At 45.8% G+C, this 18,355-nt stretch overlaps 1 protein-coding gene across 1 annotated transcript in view; it reads left to right on the top strand.

Annotated features, from left to right (window-relative positions):
- Positions 1-18,355, top strand: part of FNDC1 (fibronectin type III domain containing 1) — a 113,305-nt gene that overhangs the window by 53,249 nt on the left and 41,701 nt on the right. The window contains exons 6-11 of the mRNA XM_070461325.1: positions 2,585-2,683; positions 4,277-4,397; positions 7,894-8,081; positions 8,815-8,922; positions 12,127-12,315; positions 13,829-16,474. Coding sequence (XP_070317426.1) covers positions 2,585-2,683; positions 4,277-4,397; positions 7,894-8,081; positions 8,815-8,922; positions 12,127-12,315; positions 13,829-16,474 — 3,351 coding nt within the window. The remainder of the gene's footprint in view (positions 1-2,584; positions 2,684-4,276; positions 4,398-7,893; positions 8,082-8,814; positions 8,923-12,126; positions 12,316-13,828; positions 16,475-18,355) is intronic.

Here is an 18,355-nt window from a genome sequence, read left to right as displayed (position 1 = left end):
CGGCATGCCTAGCTGTCAGGAGCTTTCTCAGCCCAGGGTCAGTGTCCCGTGGGCTCTGGGCTCTCTGCCCCTTCTCACCTAAGAGCCCAGGGCTTGTCTGAGATCAGCCTAGCATTTGGGCCATGTCCTTGGGGTCATCTCACCCCACTGAGCTGGCTCCCCATCCATGAAAAGGAGACGATGAGAGTGTCTTCCTCGTGGGGCTTTGTCGGGACTAAGGGAGGAACTGAGATAAAATGCTTAACCCACACAGAGACTAGACCCGGCACACATGAGCCAGTGTTAGACTGTTAAACAGTGCTGCCTGTTTCTTGGAGATCATCCCAGGCCTCACTGGCTTGGAGAGCACAGCAAATCAAGAATCTGGGCATTCAGCAAATCAAGAACTTTAACAATTATATTGCAGACATGCAGAAGAGTCCGTCGTGGGAAACTGGTCTTTTCTTGGTGGTTCCTGATAAACGATGAGCCACCGCTTTCCACATTTAGTTCTTTATACACATTCCTGGATTGTGAATTAAGCAGTAAAATTTTTCTTTGTTGACGTTTGGTGTGCTTGTCAGTAGCGCCAAGAGATTAACAGATCTGAAGGGACTCCAATGTTGAGACATTTAACGTTCTGGGAATCCAAGTGTTACAAACTTGATCCTTCCTTTTTGTAAAACATAACATTTCAGAATTTTCTGAGAGAATAAGATGTGAGAGCCTCAGCCTCATAATGTACTCTGGCCGCAGTGTGAGTCTCATTGCCCTATGTATGCATGACTCAATGGACATGAGTTTGAGTAAACTCTGGGAGTTGGTGACGGACAGGGAGGCTAGGTGTGCTGCAGTCCATGGGGTCGCAAAGAGTCAGACATGACTGAGCGACTGAACTGAACTGAACTGATGTACGTATAGATACACAGAGACCACGCAGCTTGTCACATGTTACTCCTTCACTTGAAATGAGATTAGTCTATAGAAGTTTACATAAACAGGGCTCTCTGTGTGAGTCTTTTTTGAACATGGGTCTCCTTTTATGTTTACTGTTTGTAAAAACAACAGGTTTATTCTGCCATTGCCACATGGACTTTCCCCATTCCAGCAGGCAGGCCACCAGTGTTATGCATTTTCTTTAGGATCTTAGTGAAACCTTTCTGGGCTTCCAAGGTGGCTCAGATGGTAAAGAATCAGCCTGCAATGAAGGAGACACCAGTTTGTTCCCTGGGTTGGGACGATCCCCTGGAGAAGGGAACGGCAACCCGCTCCAGTCTTCTTGCCTGGAGAATCCCATGGACAGAGGAGCCTGGTGCACTGCAGTCCATGGGGTCACAAAGAGTCAGACACAACCAGGTGACAGAGCACACACACATGCCATCTTATTAATGTGCTGACGTATTACCTGATGGTATAATTATCCATATGAGTAGTATGTCAGAATTGAAGTGAAAGTGAAGGCGCTCAGTTATATCTGACTCTTTGCGACCCCATGGACTGTAGCCCGCCAGCTCCTCCGTCCATGGAATTTTCCAGGCAAGAGGACTGCAGTGGGTTGCCATTTCCTTCTCCAGGTGTAGTATGTCAAGTGGCCTCATTTTTACTCTTGAACTGATCAAGGCTGCTATAGGAAACAAGGATGATAGAACTTGGAGTTGGGTATTAGCAACTTTGGATTTAGGGAAGGTTACGAGTCCTTCTTACCCACTCCAGTGTTCTTGCCTGGAGAATCCCATGGACGGAGGAGCCTGGTGGGCTGCCGTCTATGGGGTCGCACAGAGTCAGATACGACTGAAGCGACTTAGCAGCAGCAGCAGCATGAGTTCTTTTAGGGATGTGACTTTGGGCAAGTCGATCCATTTCTGTGGTTTTCTGTCCTCATTCGTAAAATAAGAAAGTTCAAATTGGAAGATAGCCAGAGTTGTACCTGGGTCTCAGACTCAGTGATTCCATAGTACTTGAGAACTGTAGGCTTTAGTTCTCATAGTTTATTTCCAAATAATGTTTTCAAGTTTAGATTATATTGGATATTAGTGGGCCCAATGTACAAGTTGAGGGGGGTGGGAGTGGGGGTGAACGAGAGAGAACAATCTAGAAATAAAGGGTGAGTTTAGATTCCTCTGTTTGCTCTTAGCTCATCTTCAGAGACGCCGTTCTGAGGATTTCAGTTCAAAGGCCACAGCGTCCCACTTGGGCTGAGATGTCCCACGTGGTGGACTTGCTACTCTTTATCTCTCTCCTCTTTATTTGATGACAAATAAAAACAGAGACATTCCCTCCTCTCTGTTTGGAGGTAAAAAAATATTTAGGGAATTACATGGGAAAATGCATTATTCTTTTCTTTTTTTAAACATTGTTCATCTTTCTTTGATGCTGATGCAATAGAAACCCACTTTTTCAGGGGTTGTACGTAAAAAACACTTCCACGTTTCCTGACAAAAATTGTGTTCTGTTTGAGTTTAGTTCCTACAGTTCTCGGTCTCATCTGTAGTTGTCCTGAATAAGTTAGAATGCCAATAAGATGAGAAGGGAAGGAGGTAAGGGGAGGGGGACACCGACAAGCGAACCAGCAGCAGAACCTCATCCCTTGCTTGTTGGTCTGCAGCCTCCGAGTCGGTGTACGTGGTCTCTCTGCAGTCCATGAACTCCCGGGGGCAGAGTCAGCCGGTCTACAGGGCTGCCCTAACGAAGCGGAAGATTTCAGGTATGTCTCCAGGGATGCATCTGGTAAAGCTGTAGTCTAGGGCTTGGCTGTTTTCAAATGATGCTGGCCGGGTGATGACGTACATGGATTTTATTGGGTATACGAGGAAGCAGGGGGCAGACTTGGTCACATTTTGGAGGAATGCGTGTTTCTTTTCTACTCAGGCTAGAGTGTTCCTGTGATACAATCTATCCCTCTGTATATTTGAATGCCTTCAGATTTCTCATGAGAGCCCCAAGCATTTATTCCACTTACAGGCACTGTCTGATTCACGCATAAATTGCCCTTGGTGATAGACTGGGAACGAAGAGAGACAGAAGGGTAGGTGTGGACGGGGCAGCACACAAGATATGCCCTCACACTTTATTTCAGCTAAAACTGCCTAAAAATAGCATTGAGAAGAGTGAGGAAAAATGTAAAACTGGCTTGCTGATAGCCCGGTCATTGGTCACTTACTTAGGGATAGTTTTTTCCACATCTGTTCACAGATGTTTTTTATATCAGTAACAGATTACATATACCTTTTCTGGATCACATGCCTTAATTTAAAGAGGCAACCTATGACATAATGGTGTTCGTGAATTCACAATTTATTTAAATAATATATTTATCTGGTATACTCATATAGATAGTTACTATAATTGTACATTGTATAACAAAAGTCACACATGTATGATATTTCACATTTTAAAAATTCTTATGGTATAATGATGTTCATGAATTCACAATTGATTTAAATAATATATTTATATGGTATACTCTTATATTGATAGTTACTGTAATTGTATATTGTATAACAAAAGTCATACATGTATGTTTCACTTTTTAAAAATTCTTTAATTGCTGCTCTAGAAGAAGTCCCTGTATCACTTTTCTAAAGGCTACATAGTTCAGCTTCCCCTACTTGTAGTAAAAGCCACAACCTTTTGAAACATGATCCCTGAAAGTTGAAATGACAAAACAAATGAAAAAACCGCAAAACTCCAAGAGACTCAGAAAAGCAAAACTGAAGACATCTTGTGAGTCTCAATGTTACAGACTACACATAAACTTTGTGACTTTAATGTAGTCCATTGGAAACTGGCAAACTGAATTCTCTTTTCTGTCTGAATATAACATTTAATCTGCTTTGGAATCATATATTCTAAATTGTGAGGACACCGAACTCAATGTGATTTGTGCAGTTGTTGAGCTAGAATTTTTATTTCATGCCATAATCACCCAGGACATGCTCTGAATTGAACTTTTCTTCCCCAAACTTTTGCTTCCTGTAAAAACAGTATTATTTCCCAGAAACTCAGTGTATACTGGGAAAGCTCTGAGTGATCCAGACCATCTCTGACCAAGGCAAAGCATCTGCTTTTGCACGACTGTCCTTATGTTGATTGCATTAGGCAGCTTAGAATGTGTTTAAGAAGAGGAAGAAAGGAGATTTTTGGTTTTCTGCATTGACCAATCAAATAATTGCTTGACTTCCTATTCATTTATCTACATCAAGCATAAGCAATTTAAAAACTAGGCTCGGGACCAGCGGGACTCAGGGCAGAGCCTATTGTAGGGACAGCCTTTCCACATGCCCCACTGTTATTGCAGAAGAAGAGGATGAACTGGACGTACCTGAAGACATCAACGTCCGGGTTATGTCGTCCCAGTCTGTGCTGGTAGCCTGGGTGGATCCTGTTTTGGAAAAACAGAAGAAAGTTGTTGCATCGAGGTACTTTTCCTTCTTTCTTTCTCTTTATTTTCTGTATGAGAGACATGGTTTTTCTGGCCCTGAAGATACATGTATTTATTTGAACGACTGTATTTTCAGACATACATGAACGCCAACCTCATTTGTAGCTGGCGGGTAGACTGTTCTAGGACAATCTAGCTGATTCCATGGGTGGTACACATTGCCCAGAGATCAGATGTGGCAGCAGGCCCTCACATCTCATCTGTTCATAGTCTGATCTTGTGTCTGGGATTTTCCTAGATTCTGTTTCATTCTTTGCCCCCAGTGTTGCTTTGTCTCTTGAATGTTCTGTTCATGCACAGAGGATGTGGGTCCATTTTAGGAAGAAGAGCCTTACCATCTTCACGGTATCTGGGGATAGTGGCATCAGGAAGGGTCTTGTGTAGAGTGGTAGGCATGTGTCTAATGCCTTGCGCACAGTGACTCCTCTTTAGATGGTCTTCAAGCCTGGCTTTTGTCCTATGTAACAAAATGTGCTTTATTTTGTCTTAACCCATGATGTTATTCTCTTCTGGTTTTTATAGTCATTTGCAATAGTAATGGAGGAAAAACCAATCATGAGGTTAAAATAATTTTTGTGTTAAAAAGGCCACTGTTATTGTTCAGTCCTTAAGTCATGTCAAACTCTTTGTGACCCCACGGACTGCAGCATGCCAAGCTTCCCTGTCTATCACCATCTCCTGGAGCTTGCTCACACTCATGTCCATTGAATAAGTGATTCCACCAACCATCTCATCCTCTGTCGACCCCTTCTCCTCCTGCCTTCAGTCTTTCCCAGCTTCAGGGTCTTTCCTAATGAGTCGGCTCTTCTCATTAGGTGGCCAAAGTATTGGAGCTTCAGCTTCAACATCAGTCCTCCCAATGAATATTCAGGGTTAATTTCCATTAAGATTGACTGTTTTGATCTTGCTGTCCAAGGGACTCTCAGAAGTCTTCTCCAGCACCACTGTTCAAAAGCATCAATTCTTCAGCACTCAGCCTTCTTTATGGCCCAACTCTCACATCCCTACAGGACTACCAGAAAAACCATAGCTTTGACTATACGGACCTTTGTCAGCAAAGTGGCCACTGGTGAATGCCATTTCTAGTTAGTGGTAGACCAACAGTCATAAAAATATGCATTAAATGACTAGCACACATCCAAGAGAAAGCACACAGCCAAGAGAAAGCCAAAGACTTGGTGGTCTAGTCATTATATATTATTTTTTTAACCTATTTGTAACCAGGGAAAGTGAATATACTTTAGGAAATGAATGGAATATAATGCTGAGTATATATATATAGTATATAGATGTTATTCTACATTTTATATATTTATTATATATTATTTGTACTAGCTAGAGCTTCTGTCACTGCTAGTAAAAAAAGACATCTGCTTCTTGTCAGAGACCTCAGAAGATGCATAGTGGTTCTCTCCCAAGCCATAGGGCCTCCCCCAGCAAGAAGTGCTCCTGATCAACATGGATTTTGATTTCCAACATTCTGATGAAAACAAAAGAAGACTTGAGTTTTCTTGGTAGAACTCTTACTGCTAATTGGTGAGCTGTGTCTGCAACTGAGGGCTTCCCTGGTAGCTCAACTGGTAAAGAATCTGCCTGCAATGCGGGAGACCTGGGTTCAATCCCTGGGTTGGAAAGATGCCCCGGAGGAAAAGGCTACCCACTCTAGTATTCTGGCCTGGAGAATTCCATGGACTGTATAGTCCATGGGGTCGCAAAGAGTCAGACACAGTAGTCTTACGCTAACCAATGAAATATCATGATGAGTAGCACACCGTTTAGGCATCAAATGCCATCTACTCTAAGGTGGCCACAAAGAAAACCTCTGAGAAAAGCGACTCAATGGACGTGAATTTGAGCAAGCTCCAGGAGACAGTGAAGGACAGGGAAGCCTGGTGGTCTGCAGTCCATGGGGTTGCAAAGTGTCCGACACGACTGAGCGACTGAACAACAATAAATGGTGTTTGTAACTTGTAACGTCGAGTGTTGAGGGTGTCTTCTGCCTGGGACTGACAGATATGACTGTGTTGGGTCACATGGTACTCCTCTGCCTGATAATCACACAGCAGAGTTCCTCGTGTAAGCGGCTCTCTCCTGCTCTGTTTGTGGTGCATTTTTGTTCCATCTCACGGTAACAAGTCTACTCAGAACTTTACTACAGGCTGCCTTTCCTTACAGAACTCAAAGAAAACACGCCTGCTTTGGTACCTAGTGAGTCTTGTCTTTCTTTTCTGGAGAGCCAAGGTGCTTTGGGCTGGATCTGGTTCTTAATATTGCCCATTCCACACCAGGTACACACACACACACAGCACATACACACCCCTGCCACATATACACACACGCACCCACCACGTACACACACACCACGTACACACACACCACATACACACACAGATACCATGTACACACACACACCATGTACACACACAGATACCATGTACACACACACACACCACGTACACACATACTACATACACACACAGATACCATGTACACACACCATGTACACACACAGATACCATGTACACACACACATACCACGTACACACATACTACATACACACACAGATACCATGTACACACACACACCATGTACACACACAGATACCATGTACACACACATACCACATACACACATACTACATACACACACAGATACCATGTACACACACACACCATGTACACACACACCACACAGAGACACACATGTACACACACATCATATACACACACACACCACATATACACACCACATACACACATAGATAGCATGTACACACACACCACCATGTACACACATACTACATACACACACAGATGCCATGTACACCCCCCCACATACATACACACACCACATACACACGCAGATACACACACAAACACCACGTACACACACACACCACACACACACCACACACACACAGATACCATGTATACACACACCACACAAAGACACATGTGTACACACACACACCACATACATACACACACCCCACATACATACACACCATGTACACACATACCACACACACACCACACAGAGACACACGTGTACATACACACACATCACGTATACACACATACCACACACACACACACCATGTACACACACACACCACACAGAGACACACGTGTGCACACACACACACCCAATCCCCCCTAATAAGGCACTTGCCTCATAAAAAGAGTCCCCCCTTATTCCTCCCTTTTAATCTCTGCTTGATCTTTTGAGCAATAAAATGTTTTGGTCTTGAAAAGACACTAAACTGTCTTTCCTGGGCTACTTTAGACACACCTCCCTGGAACTTAATTTTGAACTAATAACAAAATCACAAGTTTAGAACTTTCTCTTCTTGATTTCACCACTTACCTCTGGAAGGCATCACTTACGGGGAAGGGAAAACACCAAGGACAGCAGTGTCCACCTGCAGAGCGCCGGTCAGCTGGGTGTGTGGCTGCTTTGCATTTTCTTACAGGCAGTACACCGTGCGCTACCGGGAAAAGGGGGAGTTGGCGAGATGGGATTACAAGCAGGTCTCCAACAGACGCGTGCTGGTTGAGAACCTGATTCCAGACACCATGTATGAATTTGCAGTCCGCATTTCCCAGGGTGAACGAGACGGCAGGTGGAGTACATCTGTCTTCCAGAGAACACCGGAGTCTGGTCTGTATTCAGAATGGCTTTGGACTTGCAACTTGGGAATTACCCCTAAAAGGAGATTTAAAGACACTTCAGGGAGCCATAGTGATAATGGCCAGGAGAGGCATTTTTCAAAGTAGCATTACCCCTAAATCTTGTGAGAAGCTTCCTTGGGTCCATGCTTTAGCCTTTACTGGCTATTTTCCTGAGCATGTTTTTCTGACATGTGGAGCGCATTAAAACCACGTGGAGCCTTCATAAATTCCTGCTGTCTGTGTGAACGCCCCTGTGTGACAAACACATGGTTCCAGAGTATTGGAGAGACTCTCCTTTCTTAAGACTCAAGTTGTGCTTGATTCTGAGGGAGAAATTTGTTCCATATTCAAGGCCACAATTATTTTCTTTTAAACTGTGTCTTTAAAAACTTTGTCCAGAAAAAAAAACCCAAAATTTTATCCAGAGGAAGTTGGAACTGGATTGTACTGTTCTTTGTATATTTCAGTATTCGGCAATGAGAGAAATTCTGAATTCCTAAAAGCATTTCCCGCTGTGTGTCTAACTCCTCACTCTATGAGTTGGTAAAGCTGACAGAAACTGCTAAATACACAAAGAGCAAGTGGAGAATTTTCTCTCATTTATAATAAAAATTAACACAGTAGCTCTGCAATGAAACATGTGTATGTAGGGACCATATGTCATTTTCTTTTAGAACACCCATAAGGGCCTTTTTAAACCTTGGATTTTTGTCCTTTTATAGCTCCTACGACAGCTCCTGAAAATTTAAACGTCTGGCCAGTCAATGGCAAGCCTACAGCTGTCACTGTAGCCTGGGATGCTCTGCCTGAGACCGAGGGGAAAGTGAAAGGTAGGAACCCCATGACTGAGAGTATAAGGCCCACATGGGTGTGAAATACCCAAAGGGAACTGTGTGCATTGACTCTGATAAACACTGGTTCTAATCGCAGGCTTGGCGACTGCAAAAGCAACAGGGAGGTAACATAAGGATTTGGAATGCCAACCCAGTGGACAACGGTATTTCAGCAGGGTTTTCACTGTCAGTTAGATCGGGGTCATCATTCAGATGATTTTCCATCGCCCCCTGTATGCAGGGATTCTGATGCTACTATCAAGAGGGCTGTTGTTCATTGTATGGATGTGACATCATAACCTTTAACCAAACAAAGTGACACCTTGTTTTTCATTCTATGGATCTTTTCATTGTGCCAGTTAAGATCATGGCAGGTCAGACTGAGCAGGAACCCCATGGGATCATAAATGTCTTGAATGGGCTACAGATATTTGTTGTTATTGTTCAGTCACTCAGTGGTGTCCGACTCTTTGCAGCCCCATGGACTGCAGCACGCCAGGCTTCCCCGTCCTTCACCCTCTCCTGGAGTTTGCTCAGATTCATATCCATTGAGTCTGTGATGCCATCCAACCATCTCCTCCTCAGTTGCCCCCTTCTTCTTGAAAATTAAAATGTGATATAGATTTTTTTTTCCTATTTGTCAACATTTTTAACAATTGCATTTTGGGGGGGGTGGGATTTGAAGAAAAAAATGACCTTAAAACAGGAAAAAAAATACTGTAGATTAAAAATAATGAAAATAGAATAAAATAGTCACAACCAGATAAATTTTAAAATAGTGTGTTGAGAACATTAAATAAAAGCACAAATGATTTCTTTTTAATGTCAAAACATTCAGAAACCTGTTGGAAATCTACTTGGAGACATTTAAAAGAGTGGTATTAGGAATTAGGCTTCCCAGGTGGCAATGAAGAACCTGCCTGCCAACGCAGCAGATGTGTGTTCAGTCCCTGGGTCAGGAAGACCCTCTGAAGAAGGAAATGGCACCCCACTCTAGTATTCTTGCCTGGGAAATCCCATGGACAGAGAAGCCTGGTGGACTACAGTCCATGGGGTCGCAAAGAGTCAGACATGACTTAGCAATTAAATGACAATTGAGGGTTAGGGTCCGGCTCTACAAATGTACTCTAAGGGTACTTTTTATTGTTGCTTGATTTTGGAAGAAAACTTTAATATGCAAAGTTTGTGTAAGCTGAAAGAAATTCAGCAAATTATCATTGATCTCCTTTGAGAATTTCTTAATTAAAGAAAATGGATGGTTCTCTTTTGTATTCAACCTTAAGTTACCTTTGCTAATCTATAAGGATATCTTTTCATGAGACAGTAAAAATTACAGAAGGTAGAAGAAACTATTTTCTAAAATGCAATGCTTTTTTTTTATGGGTTTTTAAATAATATATTGTACTATTCTTGCTCATTTTTTTTGTTGGAATAAATCAGAAACAAATGAAGAAATAGTTGGCCCCTTTTAATCATTTCTTTTATGACAATTTGAACATTGGCTTCTGTATTATTATCATGATGCTGAAAAGACTTCTGAAACCTGAATAAAAACATATTTAGCTGACTACTTTTTTTAGTTATAAAAAAAAGTCAATAATTGTTCCTTGGTGACCTTATTACCAAGTTACTTACTTTTCCCCCACATTCCCACATCTTACTTTACATTTATAGCTCTTTGGCAAAAGAAACTCCCTGGTAGTCCATTAAATATTGCCAGAAGTAATAATAGCTACTGAGTTTTTATGTCCAAAAGAACTCATGTACCTCACTAACCTAAAGGTATAGTGGTGGAATTGTAAATTCACAATTATCCTGGGGCATTTTTTACATCTGAGAAAAAGAAAATGTAATAAAAGAATATACTTTGACATAGTCAAATTTTTTCCAGATGAATTGAATCCATAAAAACAATCTGAGTTACAAAATTTTCTAGACAGTGGGTTTTTTAAATTCTTACTTTTGACCACCACAAATGACTAGTTAGTTCATTTTCAACAAGAAAAGAATGCTGGTTTATTTATTTATTTTTTTCAGACAAATGCTGAAAAGGATTTTTGGATGAAAGTTTTTTAACTAATGTACTTTTTAAAGATTAGAGCTTAGGGAAAAAGGAAAGACCATCCATGCTTCCCTAAGAAGTATGATGGTTGCATGGTTATTTTGTAATTCATTTTTTCCCCCCCGTTGGTTAGCTCCTACTCATATTAACTCAGTAAGTTATAAATCTTGAATTACTGGCAGGAAAATATTCATCACAGTTTTTAGTTGAGGATGAAAATTATGCCTCAAAACCTTGTTGTTGTTCAGTCGCTAAGTTGTGTCTGATTCTTTGCGACCCCATGGACTGCAGCATGCCAGGCTTCCCTGTCCTTCATATCTCCCTGAGTTTGCTCAAACTCATGTCCATTGAGTCAGTGATGCCATTCAACCATGGTATTGAAGCCTTGGAATGGATGGCTTCAAAACATGGCTTCCTTATGTTGCAGTATTTCCGCATAAGTGCAGAGATATATTAGTTCCTTGGACTGAATTTGCTGTGATTTTCAAAGCCCAAGGCATAATATGTTTGTAGATATAGGGAAACATTAAACATCACCTAAGTCTATGTCTGACTCAGCAACTTGTCCTTACAATTTTAAAAACTGTGAAAAATCCTTTTCCGAATATATTAAGAACTTCCCTAATTCCTACAAAAGTGAAAATATATTTCAAATATGGAATTTATCTGGCTAAATGTACAAATACAAACAGCCCCGATTCATAAAATAAAACTCTTAGAGGTGTCAGCAGTTATTCAGAATCAGTTCCTAGAGGTTGTCTTTCTCCACCCCCCACCCCCGATTTCTTCTATTCTGGCTATATTCTGTCCTGGTAAATTAGTAAATAAACACAATGAGGAAAAAACCCAAACAGTGTAAATATTTTTGGTACATTGTATGAAGACTGGCCTCCTGGGGTCCATATGCTGAGTTTGCAGTAAATGGAAAATTGCCAGCTGATTGACGGTCTGGTAGCCTGATTGAGTCGCCGGTTCACCTCCTACTGTGTCTTTATGCTCCAGCTGCTGACTTGGCATGCATAGCTAGAGTATTAATTTTAGTAATGCGCATTCTAATTCATCCTGCCCGTACAGTCTGTCTGCTGGACACAGGACTGTTTTCAGTTTCCTCCTTCCAACCGTCTGCCAAATCATTTCAGAGTACATTCTTTCATATGCCCCGGCTCTCAAACCATTTGGAGCGAAGTCCCTCACCTATTCTGGAGAGACGACGTCTGCCCGGGTAGAAGGTCTGCAGCCTGGGGAACGCTATCTTTTCAAAATCCGGGCCGCCAACAGGAGAGGACTGGGGCCTCATTCCAAAGCCTTCATTGTTGCTCTGCCACCAAGTAAGCATGATGTGTTTGTGACTCTCTTTCTCTCTCTCTTCATTACTCCTAATTCTGGTGTGTTATTCTGAATCATGCTCATGGGTTTAGAACTGCTCTGTTGATGAATTGTGGGGTTAAAGTGCCATTCTGACATCTAAAATATTTTCTGTGGTCCCTTCAGAAATTGGTCTCCCCAAACCCTAAAATGATATTGATTGCTAATGACATTAATGATTATTATGATATTAATTACATATTATGTGATTAATGTATTCATCTGTGATTAATCTTATATCATTGTGTAATCTGGGGTTTATGACGACAGGGGAAGAACATTTTACAGGCATAATGGGACATTTTTAGTTGGTCCCATTTCAGTGAATAAATAAGACATAAAATTTTTATAGTTTGTATTCCATGGTTTTGGAGTGCAGCAGTACCCGGAAGAATTTCAGTTACCTTGTTTATCTGCTCAGTATCAAAACCCAACAGGTCAATAAAGTCCAAAACTGGAGTGGGATGTATTTTCCTTCCTGCTTCTCTGAGTTTGCAACAGATGTTGGTAGCTTTCTCCTTCATTATATGCTGTGAGGATCCACAGCCTACTGCAGTTCTAGCTTCAAAAAGCTGAAATAAATGAAGTTTGCTCTCTCTGGATCCCCCAGTGCTATAATAAATCCTCCCCTGACAGCATCCTTTCCTTGATTCAACCCTGCTCTCCAGAAAGAGTAAATTGTAGGGTACACATAATATAATGTTTTGCCTATCCCAAGGGTCTTTTTATTTTAGGCTTTATTGTGGGATTACAAATGTATCCATCATTAAAGGGATTTTAAGCCATAAAAAAGCAAGTAAGGACATGTCATGAATAGAGAAGTCTTTGTAATGCCTCAAAAATGACAAATGTGTAACTCACCCCACTTATTTGCAAATTACACACAACACATCTTTAAGTAGAGATCACTGAAGAATCTGTACCAGGCTTATGTGTATTTCTTGCCTACACTGTAAGGAACAGCTATACTGCATTTGTAATATCTTGACATACTAAGAAAATTCTATATAAGATTTTGTACTTATGAACTCAATGGATTACTTCAAAGCACTCATTTTAGAATTCCTTCAAATAAGCTGTGGCATAGCCTGATTCAATTTATAGAAACTCAGCACACATATTCTCTAGGACTACATTGCTTATAGCAAAATAGAACTTTAAAAGTTATCAGGGCTTCCCTCCCGGCTCAGACTGTAAAGAATCTTCCTGCAATGTGGGAGACCTGGGTTTGATCCCTAGGTTGGGAAGATCCCCTGGAAAAGGGCATGGCAATATAAGGGCTATATTGCTTAAAGCAAACTAGAACTTTAAAGGAGATTGCTATAATTGAGAAAATAATGTCCAGTGTCTAAAGGAGGAGAAGTTATCAGTTTTATTACTAGTGTCCAGCACCTCCATACTGCCATCTTAGTCATTTTTCATTGCCCATCTTTCAAATTGCTTCTTTGACAGCAAATTCTTTAAAATCTGTTACAGCCCCTACCAGTGAGTCTGACGTTCAACGGAAAACAGACACGGAAGATCAGCACAAACCTGAAAAGCCTGAACCTTCCTCATCTCCTAAAGCGCCAGCTCCCTCAAAACATACTCACTTGCCCGTTTCTCCCCAAGGGAGAAATGTCAAGAGCCCGCTTCTCGACTTGAAGAACAAAATATTGGCTAACGGTGGACTGCTCAGAAAAGCCCAGCTTCCCCCCAGGAAGAGCGGAGGTTCGGGTGTTCAGTCCACAGAAATCACCGACGAAGAGGAGCCGGATTCCCGCGGGGACCCACCAACCTCGCCCCCAGAGACCGAAGGCCAGAAGTCCCAGCAGAGGCCACCAAGCAGACCTGTCCACCCAGTCCTCGCCGCCGGGAGGACTCCAGTGAGGGCCCGCGCGCCCGTGCTGCCGCGAAAGGAAGGCATGGACCAGCGCGGCTCCTCGCCCACCTCCCCCCCTCGTCCGGGGGTGCCCCCCTCCGCATCTTCTTCTGCCTCCCGTGCACCCCCCGAGAGCAGCGCTCACCGCCTTTCAGGGGGACCCTCCTCCAGCCGGCCTTCCAGCTCTACTGATAATGACTCAGTGGGTCCAGAGGAGGAGGAGACCCCTGCGCGCTCCCCGCACCCCAAGGATGCTCTGTTGGAACACCTGCCGGGCAAGAGCGCGGCGCACGCTCGGCCCGCCCTGTCGTCCGGCCGCCACCCGGCCTGGAGCGCCCTGCGCGACCGAAGCGTGGCGCACCATGGCACGAGACCAGCCTTGCCTGCCCGGAGGGCGCCCCACTCCGAGGATAGGGAGGAAGGTTCCAGGGCCTCAGCCCCACCCTCGAGACTTTCTCCATCTCCTGGGGGGTCATCTCGGCTCCCGATCACCGAACCACAGCCCGGGTCTCCGCTCTCCCGGGGCTGGAAGGAGGGTCAGGACGCACTGGCCGCCAGGTCCAATGCGCCGTCAGGGTCCACTCGGCCGTCCGCGGCCTCCTCCCGTCCCTCCTCGAGGACACAGGCCTCTGAAGGAGCAGGTGACTCCGATGGCGATGGTGACAGTGATGCGGAAGAGGGAGGGAGGCCAGCTGCAGCCACTGCCCCAACGTTTAGGTCCCGGCTGCCCGCAGGCCCTCCAGTCTCTGGACACTTCAGTTCGCTCAGAAACAGGCCCTTCGCTGCCCACGGCAGATATCCACACAGGTTTGGCAACGGCCGGGGACCCCGGTTGCACCCCTCCAGCTCCCCTCCGTCCACCGCGTCCCCCCGGGTTCACCCCAGAGTGGATTCTCACCAAGCTTCTGACCGACGGCACGGCCCCGGAGGCCAAGAAGACAGCGAAGAGGAGGCGGAAGACGAAAAGCCACTTCCTGCCACCGTGGTGAACGACCACGTGTCTTCCTCCTCCAGGCAGCCTGCCTCCCGGGGCGCGGACCATCTGAGAAGAGGCCCCCAGAGAGGGGCGAGCCTGCAGCGGAAGGAACCCCTTCCAGAGAACCCCAAATCCGCGGGCACTTGGGCCGGGGTGTCCCCTCAGGCCAAACCTCCGTCCTCTAAGGCTCAGGATTCGCAGCAGAGCACAGACGCGGGTGCGGAGGGCGGGTCTCCCAAAACGCAGCTGGGTGGCCGGCAGCCTGGGCCACGGTTCCCGCAACACCCGGGGCCCACAAGGATGGGTGCTGGGTCCGCTGCTCTGGAAAAGTCGCCCGTCCCGGCGTCCCAGCCACAGCCCCACGGCCCACAGAGCAAGGAAGTGGGGCGTTCGCCTTTCAGACCCCAGCCTGCGTTCCCCTCCGAGGCCGGCCGTCCGCACCCCATGTCGCAGGAAAGCGCCTCCTTCTCAGACTCTTACTCGTCCAGAGGCGGACAGTCCTCCCGTGCGGCGTCTCCCCGGAATCTGGACGACGACAGCGCAGAAGCGGAGACCGGGGGCGTCCGGGCGCCCGCGTACTCGGCAGGTGCCAAGGACGCCACCCCGTCCCTTCCCAAGCACCGCCAGGTGGAGGCTCAGGCAGGAAGCGCGGGCGATGGTCACCTCCGCAGGCCTGCGGGCAGGCCCGGCAGCCTGCACCCCCACGCCCGCACCAGGGTCCCAGGCAGAGCAGGGCCCCAGTGGGCAGGGAGGAAGGACGGGGCGTCCCAGGCCTCGCCAATCAAAAAGGAGCCGCTGCCGTCCAAATCGCAGCAGTCGGTGTCAGCCGAGGAGGAGAATGAAGACGTGATGTTCTTTAAGGGAGGAAAGGACAAGGATCCGCAGTCTTCCTCTGCTCCGAAGTGGCCCTCCTCCTTCAGCCCCAGGGGTGGCAAACACGTGGACGGGACCCTCGCTAAGGGGGAGACGGAGCCAGCCATCGTGCTGGCGCCCCCCAGGGTGGGCTCCCCGCAGGACGAGAACGCCACCCCGGTGAAGCGGCCTCTTTCTCCACCTCTGGGCAGCTCCCCGAGAGCCTCGCACCTCCCGCCCAGACACCCGGCTCGCAGCCCCGCCGCCACCCCGAGTCCCACGGTGGGCACCCCCCCACCGCCACAGGTCACCACGCGCGCGCCCGCCCCGTCCGCCCCCACCACCCCGATGCTCTCCTTGCGCCAGCGGATGATGAACTCCAGGTTCCGGAACCCGTTCTCACGCGCGCCGGTGAGACCCCCTTCGAGACCAGGTGAGTTGTTTTTACCTGAACGTTGTCTTGACGGTTTTCAGCAGGGTTCATAGCAATTCCCGAGAACCTTTTATCTTACGGAGCATCTGCTCTGTCTAAGCTTTGGGTTAGGAGCTTTGAGATGTAAATGCGATCTCATCCTGGTAACCATCTCCTGGATTTGCGTTGCTTCTCCGGGTCTTCAGATGAGGAAGCCGGGGTTTAGGGGTCTGAGTGGCTTGCTGGAGGTCGAGGTGGCTGAGCGGCCGTTCCGATCCCAACACCGACTCCACAACCCACTGGTAGGTGTGTGTGTGCGTGCTCAGTTGTGTCCGACTCTTTGCCGCCTGGTGGACCGTGGCCCACCAGGCTTCTCTGTCCGTGGGATTCTTCAGGCAAGAATGCTGGAGTGGGGTGACATTGCTATCCCATCGTGCTTCTCTGAGTCCTTAAGCTCTAAATCTGTGAATGTGTGTCATAGCCATGATGCCACACTCAGGTTCCTATGTTTTAGGTTGTTCTTGTGCCAGGGGGTATTAAGGAATCCACAGGAAGGATTAGTTCCTGTGGAGGGTGGAACTTGTTCTGGTTATTCTGCATGTAAACCTCTCAGCTAAAAAATATCTTGGGACAAACTCAAATTATCTTGGGTGAGGATTGCTCAGATGTTGCAATCACTGAAGGTTGTTTAAAACCTCCAGAAAAGACTGTGAGAGGATGGTCGCACAGAGGAGTAACTTGCTGATGTGTGACTTAGGTTTTGGGCAGCATGTAGACAGCTGTGAGCTGGAGTCTATGTGGACCCCAGAGCAGGAGCTAAGGTATTTACCTAAAATCTGCATTTGGTTAAGTGGTGCCTTGCACTCCTCTTGCATGGATTTGGGGCATAATAGGACATTCTTGATTAAATGTATTAGCAGTTGTTAATCCATGCAATATACTGTTAATTTAGCTCAATGTAAAGCCCTAGAACAGTGCCCCAACTAGGAGGTCAGTTTTCCATTAAAACAGACTGTTTTATGCATACTTTTTTGAACTGTGGTGTTGGAGAAGACTCTTGAGAGTCCCTTGGACTGCAGGGAGATCCAACCAGTCCATCCTAAAGGAGATCAGTCCTGGGTGTTCATTGGAAGGACTGACGCTGAAGCTGAAACTCCAATACTTTGACCACCTCATGCGAAGAGTTGATTCATTGGAAAAGACCCTGATGCTGGGAGGGATTGGGGACAGGAAGAGAGGGGGACAACAGAGGATGAGATGGCTGGATGGCCTCACTAACTCAATGGACTTGAGTTTGAGTAAACTCTGGGAGTTGGTGATGGGCAGGGAGGCCTGGCGTGCTGCAATTCATGGGGTCGCAAAGAGTCGGACATGACTGAGCGACTGAACTGAACACCCCAATAATAGATGTAAAAGTCACATTTCCTTGTACATAGTAAAAAAGTCAATAGATTCTTAATTTTCATTAACCACTTGAGTGAGAGAAATGTCTCTGACCTGCAGATAGCTGTTGGGAAGCCCAGGCAGTTTATCTGGTGGGCCAAGCTAGAGCAGATGCTTCCAGCGGAGGCCTCAACCAAACTGCAGGTGATCAGAAAGTGCAGGAGGTGAAGAGAGAGGGCAGGTGCAAGCAACAGTCGGATAGCAACTAAAGGGCCTGCTACCTCCTCCCTGAGCAAATCCTTCTGCGGCTCCACTGAAGTCAGCAAGCTTTGAGTCAGGACTGTGTGTTTATACTCGGCGATGGATGATCTAGACCCGAGTCAGCTAGAGACAGTGGTTGTGTTTAGTGTAATCTGCGGAGGAGAGCAGCACGGTATCTCGTAGATGTCAGAGAGAATTTTCCCTGTCCTTCCAACTCTCCCTCCCTCCACCTTCCAGCTGGCTAAAATAAAGCTACAA

Source organism: Odocoileus virginianus, chromosome 34 (genome assembly GCF_023699985.2).
Source record: "Odocoileus virginianus isolate 20LAN1187 ecotype Illinois chromosome 34, Ovbor_1.2, whole genome shotgun sequence".
Classification (NCBI taxonomy): domain Eukaryota; kingdom Metazoa; phylum Chordata; class Mammalia; order Artiodactyla; family Cervidae; genus Odocoileus; species Odocoileus virginianus.
The sequence above is the reverse complement of the archived record's forward strand: the minus strand, read 5'-3'. Positions and strand labels throughout refer to the sequence as shown.